This window comes from Silurus meridionalis, chromosome 27 (assembly GCF_014805685.1).
Source record: "Silurus meridionalis isolate SWU-2019-XX chromosome 27, ASM1480568v1, whole genome shotgun sequence".
Lineage (NCBI taxonomy): Eukaryota > Metazoa > Chordata > Actinopteri > Siluriformes > Siluridae > Silurus > Silurus meridionalis.
The window spans coordinates 7,904,900-7,924,428 of NC_060910.1; the positions used below are offsets into that span (position 1 = coordinate 7,904,900).

Sequence of the window (19,529 nt, forward strand, 5' to 3'; positions counted from 1 at the left end):
TTAGAGATTTTATGCTCTCCTTAATTTTTCTATATTAATAAGCAAAATATGATAAAGCTTGCTTTTATAAAAAATAATTGATCAACCACCCATGTTCATTATTTCCCTGAAAGAGCATGTCCTGAAGTGTTTTATTCCTCTTATAACACAGCTAATACAACTGAATAAATGTTGTGTTTATTAAATGTATATTCAACAAAATCTTAAATATTTGACAGATTTATAATTACACTTGAATGAACACTTTCTGACGAATGAGAATTGAGATTTCTGAAGCAATGTGTTCATAATTCAAATGGAAATATGACGTGTTTTACTTTTTAAAGCATGTCATCTGCTGTCAGCATTCAGTCCAAATATAACCTTTTCTGTGTTGCTCACCCAGCATTCATCTTTTAGCAGTATAGGCTGAATGAATCCTCTCGCCTCGATTATCTCTCCGTTCCAGGCCTTGAAGCTCACAGCATTGTAAGACGGTGGGTTGGCTGCACCCTCTGCCCACACAGACATGTTCAGACAGTGGATGGTGAGAAGCTGCACTGCCTCTGAGCTCAGCAGGTGAATAAAGTTCATCTGGATCACACCTACACCCATGTCCAACTGCAGCACAATATATAAACAACTTTACTCACAATGTATAAAGGTTATATGTATAGACTTAAGCTTGAATCATGGGGCATGTAGTATATCCAGTTAGTTATAGCAAATTATGTAGACATTTAAATCCATATTATTTATATGTATATAAATAAAATAAAAAATTAACAAAATGAACTACAGAATGAAGAATTTAGTCTGGAATAGCAATTGAGATTTGAAATTTTTGGCACTTCTTTCTCCATTGAGAACTTAAATTAATGTAGACTATAACTGAGTTTTTAATAAGCAGGTTTCAGTAAATTAATTAATTTCTCAGTAAAAGAACTCACATATCATGTACACAGTTTGAAGCTACATACCCCTCCAGAAGATTATATTATTTAGGTTTAATTAAGCCAGATCGCTGTAGAGAATCCCAAAGGTAGCAAAACGCTCATTACTTAAATATTAACACACCCAAAAAACTGTCTTAAATAAACAAACCCATGAGATCTAAAGGAAATCGAATGGAAATGGAAAAAAGTTGGTTCAGTCCAAAATTTCCCCTTGTGGAAATTGTTTATTTAAATAAAAAAACTTTTCATTTTGTTGGTCAAAGGTTATATCACATAGACTAGCCTCCCTTGTTGCATTAACAGGGACATTAACGGGATGCCTACAAAGGATTTTAGACAAAAAAGTGTTACACAGAGTAAAGTACCATGATGCACTAAATGAATCGCAAGGTAAAAAATCCTGAAATTTACAGGTATACCAATAAATACTTTTAAAAAGTTAACCTTGGATGTAGTAATCGGCCTTAGGCAGGTCTGACCTCCCCCTGTAAAGTTGCAGGTGGCTTCAATTGTGTCAGAGGAGCAGCCCAGGTTTGGGTCAATCCAATAAGTGCCTTTTGACAAACAAACAGAGATCTATTACATTAATACCAATATAATACAATAACTGCTAATAATAATGCTACCAAACTGGTTAGATTGCAATTAGAATATAAATGACACATACTGTACTACTGATAGACTGATGCAGTCATTAATGAAAAGGTGTTCAGAGGTTGACACGTTGCTAGCTTTGGCACCCAAAGTGAAACTTTCAGGTTTTTCTTAGTCAATGCATAGGAAACATAGTCACCATGCCGCCTACACATTTCTGACTTGCTGTATATCCATTATCCATTTTATAATTCCATATTTCCTAAAACAATTCTTACAGAAAATGGGTCTGTACATTGTACATGCACTGTCCCTACTTGATGATTAGCTATGGAACATGGTCATAGAGGCCATGGTCTATTTTAAACTAGTCCAAATATCACATTTGCTGACAAAATTGTTTTCAAACCAATCTAATATAAAAACAAAATAAAAACTACTGAAACCTTGGCAACCCCACCCTGGTAGATAACTCATATAACAGTAAGGGAAAGATGCTCTATTTCCTGTTAACTCTAATTGAAATAATTGTTTGAACATGACATTATTGTATTTTTTTTTTATCCTATACAGCACCCTCAATGCTGTGGTGCACATTACCCTTTTAAATCCCACCACTTTAAACAGTAAACCTGTAAACAGAGGACATGATCTGCACATGATGGGAACTATTTTACTAGGAATATTATACAGCTTGAATGAATGCTAGACACTATTTCCAAAATCAGTATCTGGAAATTGTGACAAAACTGAGGAAAATACAGTACAGTGCAAAAACAAACCAGTTATATAACTCCAAAGCTCACACAGTAATTTCATATTGAAACACTTCATGAAGAAATAATGAAGGTGGTAGTCACACTCAAGTAATATTTTTATGAGTAATGAGAGAACACCACAGCTCATAGCTGAAATGGTAGCCAAAACCTTTCTGCTTTTTTGTGTGTGTCAAAGATACAAACACAGAGGATGTGCGTCATCAGCAGCACATTATTTAGAGAGGAGAAATACACTATCTAGCCAAAAGTCTGTGGAAACCTGACCATGATGCTCATATTGGCTTGTTAAACATCTTATTTAAAAAACATAGCATTAATATTGAGCTGGTCTCCCCTATGGCACTATAACAATCTCCATTCTTCTGGGGAGGCTTTCCACCAAATTTTGGAGTGTGGTTATAGGAATTTGTGCTCATTTGGCCACAAGAATATTTGTAAGGTCATTTTGGATGAGGACGTCTGGCATGTAGTTAGTGTTCCAGTGCATCCCAAAGATGTCCAGTAGGTTTAATGTCAGTTTTTTTTGCAGGCCACTATAAACGTCTCTAGGTTACATATGTAACACTAGTTCCCTGAGGGAACAAGACGCTGCGTCGGAACGCTTTGGGAACGTTCCCAATGTGTACCAACGCAGCTTAAGTTCCTAAAAGGGAATTCTGGTTTCCATGGTGCTCAGTATACAGAGGACATAGTGTACTTTGGATATATAAATTGCACTCTCTAAAGATTGCCTATTTTCCATAGGCTGCATAAATGCATGTACAATAATTAGCTCATCATACTTGTTTGTGTTAATTACAATATTTGCTTTTTACCATAGTTATGCTTTCAGGCAAGTGCAGCATTTGGAATGTGCACAATGGAGCTTTCTCTTGACCAATACATATACCTAATAAATATAAACAATTATATATACAATATCAGATCTGGAAAATCTATACATTCATTAGCTATATGAATTAATTATACAACTGGAGACCATATGCTGCACCTCCTTTACCAAACTGGATATTATATATAGACTGCACTTACATAGAATATACTAGTAATTTTATATCATTTAGGCTGTATTCATACCTCAAAAGACAGCATTTAGCAAAAGAACCTACTCAGAGCGACATATACTTTTTTGTCGCAATCAAAAACTTGTTTACTACAACTTCCCACAGCGTTTATAAATCGGGTGGAACATTTCATTTTCATTCGGCTTTACTAAGCTCTACGCAAAGATTGAAAAATGAGGCCCCGTGTGAGCAATAAAAATGCTGTAAAATGCAGATGCTTCCTCACCATCGTTCACTCTGTGCTCACAGTCCAGCAGGTCCCGACACATCCTGGCTGGGTTCTCCTGTGTTCCCAAAGGGTTCTTAATGCTGTAGATCAGGTTACTGAGGTAGTGAAGGGTCTTAAATATCTCGGTTCCCTGGTCCAGCATGGGAAGGTCTATGTCTGAGTATGTCTAAAGGACAGAAGATGGACATGCTTAGATATTTCAATGTACCTTAATTTAAATAATATGTATTTACATCACTTTTTACCTCACATGTTTTAAGGCACTCACCTCAGACCTCAGTGCAGAGTAGGAATCAAATATGACTTGAAAAGCAGCACCAAGAGCCTCATTCTTCTATTTCAGGACATTCAAGCACAAATTCCGTATTTTTGTAAATAGATTATCGAAAACACAAGGCCAAGACCAAAAGGTATTACACTCCATAGACCTCATCAATGCTTAAACCTCTTGTATATACATTGTAAAATACTTACAAGAGACAGAGAAGAAACAGGTGGACCCTACACACCAAAGAAAAGAGTAAAGCAATTACAGATAAAATATAGTGATATTGTATTGTTATTTTTCAACTATAGACATATACTATACATCTATATGATACTCATCTAAAGTGCTTACTGGGGGTCCTGGTGGGCCACTTGGACCTGGAGGTCCCTAAAAAAGACCAGTACATTAGAACATTACCTCATTTCTGGTTTCATATACTTGCAACAAGTCTAGGTTAACATTTGTTCTACACTGGATTGCCAGTTTATTAATTACAACTAAAGTTTATCTAAGTTTACAAGCCATTTTACCAGTAAAAATGGCCATTTATGACTGCATCTCTTCCTGTACCTCATCTATACCCCATCCACTAGTGGAAAGGGACAGATTTAAAAGGGTGGATGGGTGGGGTACTGTGACTGTGGTGGACCATTCTCATCACAACGGGGACCATTACACAAGTAAGTGGCCAATTTTCCACACAATTTTTCCAGAAAATGTTAGTTGCTTGTATGTTATTTTTGGAAATCGGATGCATGTTTCATGAGTGCATTGTGGCACATGAAGCAAATCCTAAGAATCCAAAAATGCCTACATATTCCACACTCCTAATGTGTTAAAACATTTAACAGGCAAGTCAGTGTAAAAAGTTAGAATGATAAAATTTTACTAAAACAAATTATGCATAATTTAAATAAACCTACCCTTGGTCCTGGAACTCCCTAATCAGAATAATAAGAAAAAAATAACATTAGATCAAACTGCTTTAACAGCCCATTGCAAAACATACTAACAAACACTATTTGTGTGCTGAATTTCTAGAACTGCCAGTGTTTTACTGATGCACCCACTGAGTAAACTAGGCTTCAATATTTTCTGTGCACTCAAAAAACATGTATGTACAGGAAGGTACCAAAGGATGGGTTACTCACCATTTCCCCTCGACTTCCTTTGTCCCCTTGAGGTCCCTAACAGAGGGAGGTGAGTTATTTCAGACTGTGTGCTACACATTAAAGATCACCTACAGTAAAATGTAAAAAGAAAATAAATAAAACTGATAGCACATACTGGATAACCATCGGGTCCAATGATCCCAACTGGTCCGAAGGAACCTCTTGATCCCTGAAAAAAAAAAAAATCCCTGTTGCTGCCAGAGCAGTCACAGTCCAGAAAACTCATTAGGGTTTGTTATAAATGAACACAAAGTACTTCCTACCATCAAACCCTGTGGTCCTCGTGGTCCCTGGATACCAGCAGGACCGACATCACCAGGTGGACCCTATAAAATAACACTTCTAATTCAATTTCGAGTTCAAATATACTTTTTGCCAGCTTCCACTATATCATACACAATATATCACACTGTATTGTATATGGTATTAATTGTGTTTTACTGCTTGTTCCATAATATTTTAAAAAGCTCAACCGGATGTTAATGTTTTAAATAATGAATAGATACTAATACTGCCAGTTATTGTGATGTCATCATAGAAACTGTTAACCGTTACTAGGCACACCATCAATATTTGGGGGGATTTTTCCTTTAACTAAACTCTGTCACACACAGTAGTCACACATACCTGTCTAAAATGAAAACACTTAAAGCAGATTAGAAGCAGATAATCAGTCTGGATCATACAGTGAGCAAATGAGCAAATCATCACCATAATGTTTGGGTGAGTAATTGTATAAACAGGCTCCATGAGCAAGCTTATATTTACTCAGCTGGCCTTCACCTGCGCATTCATCCTGTGCATGAAAGCTCTGCCAGATACTAATTCCCCACATTAAAAGACCATTTACCAATATTTCACACAACAAGAAGGCAATTAAAATGAAAATTATGTATGCAAATCTGGAGCCTGATTTAATTTTGGCTCAGTTAAGGGAAAGTACCAGGATTCAATTCAAATACAATCCAAAAGCTATGAGAATCAACAAGATATAAGGTATAAGACTTTTATGTAACATAATAAAACTGTAAACCAAGAATCTTATTGTGTTCCAAATGTTTTGTATGAATGCAGGAAAGTACTGTTACTTGATGCTTTAGAAGACATGGTTAGTAAGGATTTTGTGTGTGACCTATCTGCATTACAGATCTGCATTACATATCAAAAAAGACTGGAATAGACTGGTCTAACCTTAGGCCCAAAGTTTCCAAGAGGTCCAGATAATCCACGCTCACCAGCATCACCCTGGAGAAAAAATGGCACCAATTTGGTTTTACTGTCTCTTAAAAATTATTATTTACTGTCCAGTAAAAAGAAAAAATGCAACATTCACAGGCTGGCCTTTAACTCCATGGCTGCCTAGTTTCCCTTGCATCCCCATGGTTCCAGGCATTCCACGTTTGCCAATAGGTCCAATCTCACCTGGCAGGCCTCTCTCACCCTTAGAAAACATGAAGAGTCATGAGAGATCATACAAATAGCTTCTTCAGCATATATGCTGACATTACAATTCTCTCTGTTGCTGCATAGATTTTTGCCTATTTGACTACCTTTGGTCCGAAGAAACCTTGACTTCCTTGTAATCCAGGTTGCCCCGTTAGGCCAGGTGGCCCTGTCTTTCCAGGAAAACCCACTTCTCCATCTCTTCCCTGCTCCCCCTAACAAAAAAATACAAGAGAAAATTTACATTTTCTAATTTTCTCTCCAGGTTTTCCCAATTGATAGATTAACAATCTGGAATTTATGTAAATCTAAGGTTTAAAAAAGAATACAAAAATATTCTTACTGGATTTCCCTTAGGCCCATCTTTTCCAGGAGCTCCATCCATGCCAGAAGGTCCCTCAGGTCCCTCTCGACCAACAACCCCTCTGGGACCAGGTGGACCAACAGGACCCTAGAAACACAAAACACGATTGCTTAATTTTCTATTGCTTGTACATTAAAAATAACAGTAAGCAAGTTGCGTTATAAACACCTACAGGAGGCCCTTTGCTGCCCGGTTCACTTCGAGCACCCTTTTTGCCTTTTGGGCCCTGAAAAAGAAAATGAAAATTGATTATTAACTAAAAGAAGTGATTTGCCAAACACAGAATCTGGTATGATAATACCACAAATAAACCAAAACAAAATGTCTGAATGCAGATATGCTGGACTGTCCTTACTTGATCGCCTTTAGACCCTTTGGGTCCCATAATGCCTCTTGGACCATGGTTTCCCTGTGACAATGCCACCACTATTAGTATTAAACCATAAGGAAAATTGCTAACAACATTATTAACATCTACCATACGTGTGCTTACAGGCAATCCGGGAGCTCCAGGTTTGCCCCTTTCGCCATCTACACCTTGCTGACCCTAACAACCAACATAAAATAATTTTGTCAGAAAATATGAATGCAATTAAAGCAAAAAATTTCATGTGACATCTTCAATAATCATTTTGAAGCAGGAGTGTTATGCTTACTGGGTAGCCAGGGTCACCAGGTTCTCCTCTGACTCCTCTTGGACCAACCGGTCCCTGAATCCGAATAAAGCAAAAATTATCTGTTTGACACTCAGGAGCAGTGGTACCCAGTAGTACCCTATACAACAATAACAATAACAACATTGTTAAAACCCAGCAGACTGACTCACGATGTCACCTGCAGGACCGTCAGGGCCTTCAATCTTCCCATCATCCCCTGGTTCACCCTGCACAGATTAGAAAATCCATTCATTTTGTTTACTTAAATCATTTGGCAAAAGTGACAACTGGAAAAAAAACAAAAAACATGCTTGTTATTCCAATAATAATGAGCTTTTTTTTAGCTACTTGGTTTGATCTCATGTGTTCAGCAAATGCCTGGGCTAACAGACATCAAATAAAACAAAATAATGTGCAGTTTTTGCTAAAACAAGAATATGTTTGCCAATTATTTAAATATTTAGTGTGAAAAGCATTTTCAATAATAATCATTCTAACCACAGTGCCAAGCCACAAATAAACAGCTACAGCATATGTAAAATTATTACCTTTGCTCCTTTTGGTCCTGGGGGCCCAATTGGACCTTGAGGTCCCTGGTGACCCTAGAGTCAAAATAAAATAATTACAAAATTAGACATACTGCTATAGTTTCTATGACATAAATATAAAATAAATGAAATGGGTATGTTATGATTTGTATGAAGTCATTTACTTCATATCCTTGCAGGCCTGGATCTCCTTGTAGGCCCATTCTTCCTGGTGCACCCTAAAAATTTAATTAACATACAAATGGTTAGTAAAAAAAATGAGATGCTGTAGATTACTGATGTGTGTTAGCCTTCAAAAATGTGATGATACCACAAATCCGATGGTTCCTCTGTTTCCCTTTGGCCCAGGGAAACCCACAGGACCCCGCTCACCAACTGTTCCAGTCTCGCCAAGGTGACCCTGGTGACCTTTGCTACCCTGAAACGAAACCAAAATGTAGCTTACTCTATTTAAAATGGAGCACATTGCAGAATGGGTAAACTAAGATGATAAATATCACTGCTAATGTCCTACCTTCTCTCCTGGTTTCCCATTTTCACCAGATATGCCAGGTTTGCCTTCAGGACCCTGATCACATAGATAAAGCACCATTATTATTCAAAGGTTTTACATACCAGGAGAAATCACAGAATAAAATATTGCCCCTTAGTCTGACTTCAAACAAATAAAGAGGTTATGCTTTACTTATGGCTTGTTAGAGCTATTCACTGTGTTACAGTGTTTTACAGCAGCTTTTCATATTAATTATTACTATAAAGCAAAGTATTTTTAAAAGAATCTTTTGTAAATGGATATTTTAAAAATGCATACTTTTTGCTATTTTAGTATTATTCTTTTTTTGTAATTCAAGTCTTTATTGCAAAGAGACCATGCACAACAAATGTTTATGGCATGTCACTTTTTCAACATTTTTGACTTAAATACTGTATACTCCCTAATGAGGGGGAAAAAGAAGAAAAACATACAAACAAACTAGCGAAAATTAAAGTTCTTAATTACAATAACAGAGCAATATATCTCTTTTAATTATCTTCCGTTTATAGAGAAACCATTGAAAGGGGATTTGACTGCAATCTCTATAACTAAACATAAAACATTTGGTTCAATAGGAGTTACTGTATATACTCAATCTATTAAGAACAAAAGTCATCAAATATGTCACACAAAATGTTTTTTTCTCCATAGTAAATATACTTTTCACAATGTATTTGTGATGGATTAGGTTTATACCAGCATCTAGTAACGGATTCTTTACTTTAAGCAAGATTTATTCTATACATATATTCTATACATATAAAATCCTATACAATTCTAAAATTCATTGACACCTTACCTATATAAAATACTTTAAAGCTGTAGTAGACTGAAATTATTAAAATCTTCTCTAATACGTTATGTATATCTTAAAAAAAAATTATATTAGGGCATCCCCAAAATATGTAAAAGTGGTTTGCATCTTGTAAGCCACAATGTCTCCAACAATTTGAGTTGCCTAGAAATGTATTCTTCTGTTTCCGAAGTAAGGAAAAAAACAAACAGTATTTCTCCAGCAAAATTCTCTCCAAAATAAGGAACGGGAAGTTTTTCCCAATCCTCACATGAGATGGTAATACTACTTTCTTTCTCCCATCTCTCTCTCAAAGTTCAGCTTTGTAAGCTGAGGAGAATATTTTACTACTAAAGCACTCTTACTTGGGTCTCCAATAGTCTCTATTTAAAATGTTTTGATAGGAATGTTGTCAGATCTGAAGATATATATATATATATATATATATATATATATATATATATATATATATATATATATATATATATATATATAAAGGGATTGAATCTTTCTTTAAGAGAATTGAAATTACCTTATACCATCTGGATGATTTATTTGTTTTAAGTCTGGATATTGCTTCATTTATTTGCTTTTCAGTTATATCTGCAGTTAAATTATTTCATGTATTACTAAACAAAGGAAGTTTTAAAGGAGTGAGAAAAGAATACATTTAACCATGATGTACAGTATGTGTTTGAGTATAAAGATCTTTATAATAATTTTATAACACTTTCTGAATATTTTCGGAGGGTCTTGTATCTTCTGTATCGTCATGTCAGCCTGTTGCTTGCAATAATTTAATTGCTTTGCCCCCGGACTCGAAATATTTTGCTTTAATTTGTCTTTTCCAAATGCAAAAAAAAAGTAATTAATTATTGAATAGTATGTATGTGGGTGGAATATTATGTATAGTCTCTTTGTCCTGGATGGAAGTCTCTCCATACATCAATCATACCTGTTTTTTTTTAGCATTGTATTTATATGTTTCCTCAACAGGCTGGATAGTTAAATGAAAGGATTTGAAGAATCTAATTTAAAGTCTAATGAAACATTAAAATCCCCCTGCCAATAAAAAATGCCTTGCATTGCATTGAGATGGGTCTCTTGAAGCAATGCTATTTCGATTTTCTCTTTTTTAAGTTTAGTCTTTATATTTCTTCATGTCTTTTTTATCCTTTATTCTCAAACTCGTATAGCAGTTGTCAAATTAGCTTCCCATTCTAAATTAGCAATAAACGTGAACTCAACAAATGACAAAGAACAACTAGAACTTTCAAATAAAGGAGATCAAACTGAAGCAGAGTAAAATCAAGACTTCTAGCATAATGACCCTTAAATGAGCAATGATGACAAATATGCTCCATGGGATAAACCTCCTGTACTTGCAGTCCACTGAGGTTCCATGTACCTAAAGACATATCCTCCTAGAAATTGTTCCTCTTTTTCTTTGGCACAATTTGCATTTAAAATTACATACATGTTTTTCTCGAATCAGGAAGTGTAGCTTAAAACAAGAAAATGAAAAGATGACAAAGAAAGTGCCTAAGTACCTTCATCAACATTAATTTAAACCTAAAATTTAAACATCTCTTTCTACTTAATAATCGTCTGTTTGTAAACGTCTAAATGTGCGAAGTTTGTCTTGATAAGATGGGTGTACACAAGCAGGTGCACCGGAGTTCTTGCAGATCTTTCGCCAGGTCAGCCGCTGAAAGCGCTTAATCACTGAGAAGGGTGAGTTGAGTAAGGTAGACCTCAGGTAGAAAGACCTCTTTTTCCATATCAGCCGTTGACTCTTTCAGGGAGTTGTAGAAAACCGTGCCTTCAGCATAAAACACCTTTAACCTGGCTATAAATCACGTTTGGTATTTGCTGCCCTCAGCGCTTTATTAGCTTCCTGATATTTCCTCCGTTTCCACAGCACGTCAGGAGCATCGTCATGATCAAAGAAAATCCTGTTGTCTTTCCACTCGATCACCCTCCTCTCCCAGGCCATTTTGATAACAGATCTTTTTTGTCCTGTAGTTGAGAAACTCGGCAATTATCGAGCGTGGTTTGACTGCAGTTGATGGATTAGGCACGAGTGCTCTGTGGGCCTTTCAATCTGGAGGTCCACCGGTGGGTTCAGATCTAAGGTAGTTTTAAATAAATATTCCAGGGAAGAAATCATGTTTGAAGAGTTTTCCTCAGCTCTTTCTGGTACGCCATAAATCCCGATATTTGACCTTCTGGCTCCACCCTCCTGATCTTTTAGCCTGGGTTCAATTTGGTCTGTTAGCCGTAGCATCTCTTCCAGCACTTCTTCCATGTTTTGAATTCGGTTCTCCGCTTCATCTATTCTATTTTCAGCCTCTCGATTCGTTTATTAGATTTATTATTCAGTTTTTGGTTCAGTTCTTTTATATCCTGAAGTTGTTTGTGGCTGTCTTGTCAAATGTCCCTAGTCTCGTTGAGAATCTTCGCCATTCTAATGTGCTCTTCCCCGTGTTCTCTGCCGCCACTCACGCTAATTTGTTCAAGTATGTTTGAGTTGTTTTTGTCGTCTTTTGTAGTGGTTTTTCTTGGTCTTCCCCTTTTCTCTAAAGTAACTTGTAACTTATGTCACAAAAATTACCAATACCTGACGTATATTGTGCTACTAATAGCATATGTATGATGTAAGTTGGTGCAGAAAGTGTAATCACATGTAACATGATATTATTGTAACACAAATGTCATAACACTTGACATTAATGCCATAAGACATCCTTATTAAAACAAAAATTGTGCTAGTCAGGCAACTATAGATGAGACAACCTTATGTAGACACAGAAAGTGCCAGTGTCCTAAAGACAACCATGTGTCTCCAAATAGAGTCATAACACAATCTTATTTACACAAGAAAAGAGCTAGTGGCCTAAAAAGGAACATGTGTCTCCAAATATGTCTCTCATCACTTGACTTTGCAGTTATGTCATAAAAATGGTCATTTCAATTGTTTTAAAATGCTTGTTTAAGTGCCAAGTAGCCATATGAAACTACTTATATCTTGTTACCATTAAGAACAGCAGGAAAAAAATAACCTTATGTCAACAAAGTGTCACAGCACAATAGTGTCCTGGTATCATATACATCAAGTTATAAGATTACTTAATCAGTTATAAGATTACCTGATGTCAAAAATGTGTCAGTGTCATCATTTATTACATTGCCACAAAGTGCCATATAGCCATAAGACATCCTCATGTTGACAAACTTATGCTGACAAAACATGCCATAGTGTTATAAGATATTTGTATGTCCACAAATATCCATTTCATGTTATGTTTATGTCACTTGACTTGGACGTTACATTTGTTCATTGGGAAAAAAGCTTTAAAAATGCTTGAATTGGATTAATGTCATCTGTTCTGTCATATAGCCATTTAAGAACCACTCAAAGTGTTACCAATCAAATCACAACAGCATTAAAACGATAACGGTGTCATAATGTCACAAGACTGCAGCCTGCAGCCCTATAAACATTACTTGCGCATACCAATAAACCGACCGAGATTATTATTTTTTGCTGTTCAAATTAGAACACCACCAAAAATCAATTACCCTGATGCCACCAAGTCCAGGCTCTCCAGGTGGACCCTCTTTTCCTTTCAGTCCCATCTCTCCTTTTTCTCCTTGCTCGCCCTCTTCTCCCATGTCCCCCTTTTCACCCTGTATACAACACCACATTTCGAATCAACCAAAATGTTTAATCTATGCTAGCCTGAGGAATAACTCCGTAGCTAATTTTAAACACATGCTGGGTGAGATAAATGGATTTCTCTGACCTTGGCTCCGTCGGGGCCATTCTGCCCGCTTTCCCCGCTGAGCCCATGCTCGCCCTAAAAAGAGAAAAGTATTAATTACTACTGATCTGCATAGAACAGTGAGCACAAGCTGAGTGTTTCATGATCACTGAATTAACCTACTCTTATTCCAATCAAGCCAGGTTCACCGACGTTCCCATGAGGCCCAACAGCTCCCTAGAAAATATATAAATGAGAATTTGGCATAGTGTATTAATCCTTTCGTACTTAGCATATAAAAATGACAGGTTAAGCATTTGCAAGTTAGCATTCCAAAGGCTTCCCTGTGTAAAATCTACTACCACTGGTCCTATCTCAGTAAAATGAATATTTTCTAATACAAAAATCCATATGACAAATTAACACTATAACACTAAATTAACAGTATAAATGGACAAGTGCATAAATATTTCACCTTCTCTCCAGGTTCTCCCAGTAAGCCCGTTTCCCCAACTTTTCCTGGTGGGCCCTGTCACACAGAACAGGAAACAACTTTAAAAGCTCATCCTATGAAACCACACTGGGGTGTACTGAACATTAGTTAATCCCATCTGAATGTGTTCTACTTTACTGCTGTGATAAAGTGTTGCACAAAGCAGGTAATTGGAAGCAGAAGGACAATGTGCTGAAATGCCTTTGTCATAATTTCTAAATGACATCTATTATACCAAAGTACAAAAGGCCTATAATGAGGCATCAAGTTCTGAATGACACTGTACACTGGATTCAAGAAAAAAATGTCAAGGTAACAATATAAGAACACTAATGACCCCATTAATAATCAGGATACATAGAGAAATAGAACATAACACGGGGTACGAACTATTCAGGACTTTGTAATGAATGTTAAGTGGAATTCATTTTCCCACAGTATGAATATTTAAAATGAGATACCATTCACTATAATCTTACCATCAAGCCAATCTCCCCCAAAGGGCCAATTGTTCCTGGAGGCCCCGAAGGTCCCTGTAACAAAACAAAATATCAGGGAATGTATTTGATTTGTTAACATATAAAAAAATGTATGTAAAAAAAAAAACTCAAGTACACCTGAAGCAGGTCTGCTTAATTAAAATAATGATAGAAGTTAGAAGCTTGCTTTCTATTCCCAGCAATTCAAACACCCCAAAGCTAGGAAAAATTATTAACAAAATCTATTTACGATATTTATTGCTAATCTATTATTCGCTTCAAGCTCAATTAGGATGAAGTTAATTAGGTGTATCGTTAATAAACAAATTAAGCTGCAATCTATTTCCCAAAAAAACTCACAGGCATTCCTTGGATTCCCTTTGCTCCTGGTATTCCGGAGGGTCCCTGGACACCCTTTAAATATATGCAAGTCTTGATGAGTTTCTCAGCACCTCGATGTGGGTACATCATTATTTTAGTAACTAATATTATTCAATGTTCAAGCTCCAGTTACTCACTGGGAATCCTGGTGGTCCAGCTTCCCCCGTTTCACCAATTTTTCCCTGATTGACGAGAGACACAGCGATAAGTCAATGATTCCATTTGCCATGCCAGAGAATCATACAATACACAATGATTTATATCCCAAACTGAAATGACTACCTGGCTTGCTATTATGGAAGCTCTCAAGGCTCATGTCGCTTCAACTTTGTAATGACTCTCATTATCATTATGTTCTTGAGACTGAGAGTATAAATATTCTATTTATAAAAAAAACAGATGCTAATGTAACCCACAAAACCTTGGCAGCCCCTTCAATGCCATGAAAAAAAAGAATGATTTGCAAAATTGAATCGTTTCAAATAGACTTTCATGCACATGTGGAAGCAGAAAAACCACACAACAAACAAATGGGGAATTAAAAATGTGCCATCATACCTTCTGGCCTGTGAAACCCAGTTTCCCCGGTGGACCATCCAGACCCTGAAGAGAGAGGAGACATTTTTTTCATGAGCTAGCAGTAGGTTTCAATTATGAAAACTAACAGAGATGTTATTGTCAGGTTGGACATTAAAATGTGACAGACTTAAAAAGAGATTTTAGAAAATCTGAATCCATTTATGAAATAGATTCAGTTTTGGATCAAAATCCGATTCGCCTAGCCAGTTTAAAATTCTTCAATATTTACACAGTAACTGAATTCTGTACTATTACTCCAGTTTTTAGATACATAAATGCTGACTCTACAGACTAAACTGAGTGGCAGAAGAATATTTTATTGTTAATAATTGTTTAGCATTTAATCTTTTTTCATTTAATTTCAAAGCAATAAGCCACCTAAAGTTATTTTACAGTGTTTAATCACATGTTAGACACTCCACTGTGTGCTGTGTTTAAGAAACCTCTTACCCACGATAAAACACATGGCCTTTGTCATGACCTCTGTAAAACATGGCCTTAAGTGGCTTATTGTTTTCATGTACCTCATGTAAAACTAGTTTGTAGTGCTAAATGTACCTTGTGACCCACTGACCCATTCTCCCCAGGTGGTCCTTCAGGCCCCCTCGGCCCCTGTGTTTATGAAAATAAATGACAAAGAAAAATTATTGGGATAAGGAAGTGAGACAGAAAAAAGATTAATAAATAAATATGAACAGCAGAGGGCGCACTTTCTGCAAATACAAACATGGAGGAAGCAGGGTTACTCAGGTCACTGAATCAAGAACTAAAGTCACTATTTCTAGCCTTATTGGAACTAGTGGATGTAATTATTTAAAGATATACTTAGTGTGATTATAACCATGTGTCCATGCTTTACACACCCAGACACACCAGATATAGCGTGCATGCAATGTACTCGACTGATTACACTGGAGTGATCTGGGATTCCGAATCAGTGCACTGTCCAAGAGCGCTAGAACGCACACATATGGCATGAATGCAACTTTTAAGAAGTGTAAAACACTAGTCTGCTGACATCATGGAAGTTTAGCTACAAGGTGACATTATGCTGCTATATTTCCACTGCAGTAATTCACAAGAGTCCTGAAACCAACACAGAAGCCGGATGATTTCTTATGACTTTGAATGATTGCTTTACTCTGGAAGGTGGAAATAGTGATGAATGGAGACATTATTATGGCTGAAACCACAGTGGTTCCTGCATAAAAAACCAACATGTGGTCCTCTGCTAAAGGCACTGAATGTCTTCTAGGAACCACACTGGGTTCTTTGGACCAACACACACACACACACACACACACACACACACACACACACACACACTGCTACCTCTGTTCTTTGTGGCTCTCTGTGATCTGATGTCACTTAGAGAGACCTCTGACCTTCCAGAGGGCCAATCATAACGTTTTTACTTGCAACTCACCACTCTGCTTATGCAAAGGAGGGATTTTTCTTTCAAGGCTTCACTGTAAACTGGGAAACAGTGCCCTGAGGTTCGAAGATAAAAGTTTCCAGGTGCTCCTGTGACAACTCCAATATGCTAGTTATAGTGAAGAAAAATGTGAAAGCCCTGGATAGGTTAAGTGATGTGTAAAAATGTCAGAGATAAAAGGTGGAAAATTAAATGTGAATTGCATGGAAAGTGAAAAGTCAATTAAACAAGCTATTGCTAGGCATAGGAATGCAGAAAAAAGGATATGATACTATAAGGTATGCCAAAAAGAGATCTCTCTCTGAGCACTTGGCATATGTGGAAAAACCCTATCATTGCACTTGGAAAGAGATGAAATACTAAAATGTAGCCACGTATCTGGCAGAAACAGAAAGTGGTCTTTCAGCATCATTTCCATTTCCGAAAATACCATGTAAAGACTAAAGGATTCCCTGGTTTCATTTGTGTATTTGTAGTAGCCACATTAATGAATTGGCTTGGTGTAGAGGATTGGAATACACTGACTGATGAGAGCTATGACTGGAAACCAGCAGGCCATCAAAGTGTTTTTCTGAGTAAATGGAGCAGTGCAGACTGCTACTGAAAGAAGTTTAATTGACAACACATCCAACATTGTGTACATTTGAAGGTACAGTATAAACACCTATGTCAATAGAGCGGTTTGAGGGTGAAATGTAAACATAAATGCATTTCCATAATATAGTGTTGTCCAGGTTTTGGTTATTGGCCCAGTACTGTTTATTGATATTTAAACATTTACTTTGCCAGACCCTGTATTCTTTGATTACTGATTCCTGTTTGTCATCTATCTATCCATAATTTGTTTATTTATTAAATCATTCACTTATTCATTCATTTTTAGTAGTAGCTGGGATACACCCCGAATAGGATGCAAGTGAACCACAACGCATCATGCGCATACACATTTACACACACTTTTATAACTATTATGAAGAAATTTTAAGCAATTTACTATATTCAGTCTACCTACTTGCATATTTTTAAGGTGAGTAAACTGGAAAACCCAAAAGAAACTCATGGAGACAGTAAGGGTTTTGCGCCAAAAAAACCCATATAAATGAAACTGATGATAACCGGCATGACAAGTTGTGTCCTATCTGTGTTAATCTTTGCGGCCAGTGTTTCCAGAAATGACTGCAAATAAAGCAGGTATCATGTATCAACTCTACCCAGAATGGATAGATAAATGATGATGGGGTTGCATGGTGTTGCAGCCACCAATTGTCCTTAGCTCCATCCTAAGCTTTAGTCACATGAACTCTCTGTGAATGCTTTTTGTTCAGAGTTCTCTGGTTTCCTCTTACTGTTCAAAAATATATAGTTAGGCTGTATTGAATTCCCATAATGTGGTAATGTTTAGTGTAATGTGATGGATTGACTTGTGGTTTCTAGTCGATAGCTCCAAATCTACTACTTCACTGTTTGAACAATGTAGATGTGAAGATGATTAGACCATCTGGTGGTATGTATTTACTATTTATTTCCCTTTACAGTGTCTACTATGCTTCCATCTTGTACATTATATTTACTACAAGCTTATAACAATCATCAGACAGTCAAACATCAAATGGCTAACCATATGGTATATACACCAGCCATAAAGCTGTTAGAAAAAAGACCCCTTCCATTTGAATGCCTTCAGATAATACAGATCTCCATATTTCCTTTATTAGCCTGCTATGTCATTAACACCCATCTTCTATGCAGATCCTTGTGGTGTTATCTAGTTATCTAGCACAGTGACACTGATTCACCGATAAAGAATGCCAGCATCTGGAGATAATATTTTCCACTTGGGTATAAAGAGGTCTGCAAGACATGCCTGCATGACAAAAGGCAATTAATTAATGAACTCAACTTCAATGAGTTCTTTAATGGGATCCTTTCCAGTGAAGTCATTGCAATGACTGGAGACTACTGTGAAAAGCAAGTGATTTAAAAGTCATTGTTAACTCACACTTTGTGTTATTCTTCTTCAAAACCAAATTCCAGTGCATACTAAGTGTTTCCAATACTGAAACAGATGATTCATAATTTCATAATACAGTAAGTACTTTTGGTGGCAACGAGAACAAGGTTACAGTACAGTAATGCAACCATTATTCTAGATCTACAATGGTAGATATGATCACTAGATAACTCATAAGATGTATATATACCAAAAAAATAAAGTTCACTTAATGCTAAATGACCAAATGAGCGTCAAAGAATTTTAGGAAAAAAGTTACCCCAATGATAACAGAACAACTCAGTGGGAACATCTTAAACACAAACAATCCCTTCATAAATAGTTTATCAAGGTAAAAATAGTTAAGAATAGTTCTTCAATAGTTGAAACACTGTCATTAAAACAACAATGTTTTGTGTCTCTTCAAGCTTAAAATATGTGTCTTTTGCAGCATTAGTAACTGGACACATGGTTCTTACCCTTCTACCTTTGGGTCCTCTAGTGCCACTAAGACCTCTAGAACCAGGAGAGCCCTGAAAAGAATCAACAACAAAAATATAAAATAAGGGCGAAAATATTCGAAAGAAAATTAATGCAGCCAAACATGAGAAAATGTATGCAGCCAAACATGCATCCAGGCCCAATGACAGTGTATCTAGTGTGCTTACATACATAAAATTACCTGACCAAATTATTCCACTGGGGAGTAAAATCTCTGTCCTTCAAAGGTTTTATTTATGTTTATGCTTGTCTGTGCTGCACTCAATGCTCTCAGCTGAGACTCCCCAGAGTGCCTCTGAAAGGCATTTCCTGTCAGAGCTAGAGTGATGTCAACATTTTGGATAACTCAAGCAGTGAAGCTTAACACAGCAGAAAGCTGGGTCACTTTCCAGTGCAGTCTCGTGTTTGATTTACCAGCCCACCAATCATACTATTGTTTAAACCAGTCGGTTGGTGTCAGTGTTAACTGAGATCACTGCACCAGGTCAAACTCTGGTTCTTCAAGGGTCAATATCAGTGCAGTATTT

General features: G+C 36.6%; 1 protein-coding gene across 1 annotated transcript in view; it reads right to left on the reverse strand.

The window, feature by feature from the left end:
- col27a1b (collagen, type XXVII, alpha 1b) overlaps positions 1 to 19,529 on the reverse strand; it is a 69,140-nt gene that overhangs the window by 3,485 nt on the left and 46,126 nt on the right. The window contains exons 28-60 of the mRNA XM_046841773.1: positions 18,981 to 19,034; positions 15,635 to 15,688; positions 15,056 to 15,100; positions 14,635 to 14,679; positions 14,477 to 14,530; positions 14,117 to 14,170; positions 13,620 to 13,673; positions 13,328 to 13,381; positions 13,187 to 13,240; positions 12,963 to 13,070; positions 8,567 to 8,620; positions 8,363 to 8,470; positions 8,217 to 8,270; positions 8,053 to 8,106; positions 7,675 to 7,731; positions 7,505 to 7,558; positions 7,342 to 7,395; positions 7,204 to 7,257; positions 7,021 to 7,074; positions 6,828 to 6,935; positions 6,592 to 6,699; positions 6,375 to 6,482; positions 6,233 to 6,286; positions 5,305 to 5,367; positions 5,157 to 5,210; positions 5,021 to 5,056; positions 4,793 to 4,810; positions 4,221 to 4,256; positions 4,076 to 4,102; positions 3,870 to 3,935; positions 3,599 to 3,767; positions 1,380 to 1,489; positions 382 to 600 (exon numbers count right to left, since the gene is read on the reverse strand). Coding sequence (XP_046697729.1) covers positions 382 to 600; positions 1,380 to 1,489; positions 3,599 to 3,767; positions 3,870 to 3,935; positions 4,076 to 4,102; positions 4,221 to 4,256; positions 4,793 to 4,810; positions 5,021 to 5,056; positions 5,157 to 5,210; positions 5,305 to 5,367; positions 6,233 to 6,286; positions 6,375 to 6,482; positions 6,592 to 6,699; positions 6,828 to 6,935; positions 7,021 to 7,074; positions 7,204 to 7,257; positions 7,342 to 7,395; positions 7,505 to 7,558; positions 7,675 to 7,731; positions 8,053 to 8,106; positions 8,217 to 8,270; positions 8,363 to 8,470; positions 8,567 to 8,620; positions 12,963 to 13,070; positions 13,187 to 13,240; positions 13,328 to 13,381; positions 13,620 to 13,673; positions 14,117 to 14,170; positions 14,477 to 14,530; positions 14,635 to 14,679; positions 15,056 to 15,100; positions 15,635 to 15,688; positions 18,981 to 19,034 — 2,295 coding nt within the window. The remainder of the gene's footprint in view (positions 1 to 381; positions 601 to 1,379; positions 1,490 to 3,598; positions 3,768 to 3,869; positions 3,936 to 4,075; positions 4,103 to 4,220; positions 4,257 to 4,792; positions 4,811 to 5,020; positions 5,057 to 5,156; positions 5,211 to 5,304; positions 5,368 to 6,232; positions 6,287 to 6,374; positions 6,483 to 6,591; positions 6,700 to 6,827; positions 6,936 to 7,020; positions 7,075 to 7,203; positions 7,258 to 7,341; positions 7,396 to 7,504; positions 7,559 to 7,674; positions 7,732 to 8,052; positions 8,107 to 8,216; positions 8,271 to 8,362; positions 8,471 to 8,566; positions 8,621 to 12,962; positions 13,071 to 13,186; positions 13,241 to 13,327; positions 13,382 to 13,619; positions 13,674 to 14,116; positions 14,171 to 14,476; positions 14,531 to 14,634; positions 14,680 to 15,055; positions 15,101 to 15,634; positions 15,689 to 18,980; positions 19,035 to 19,529) is intronic.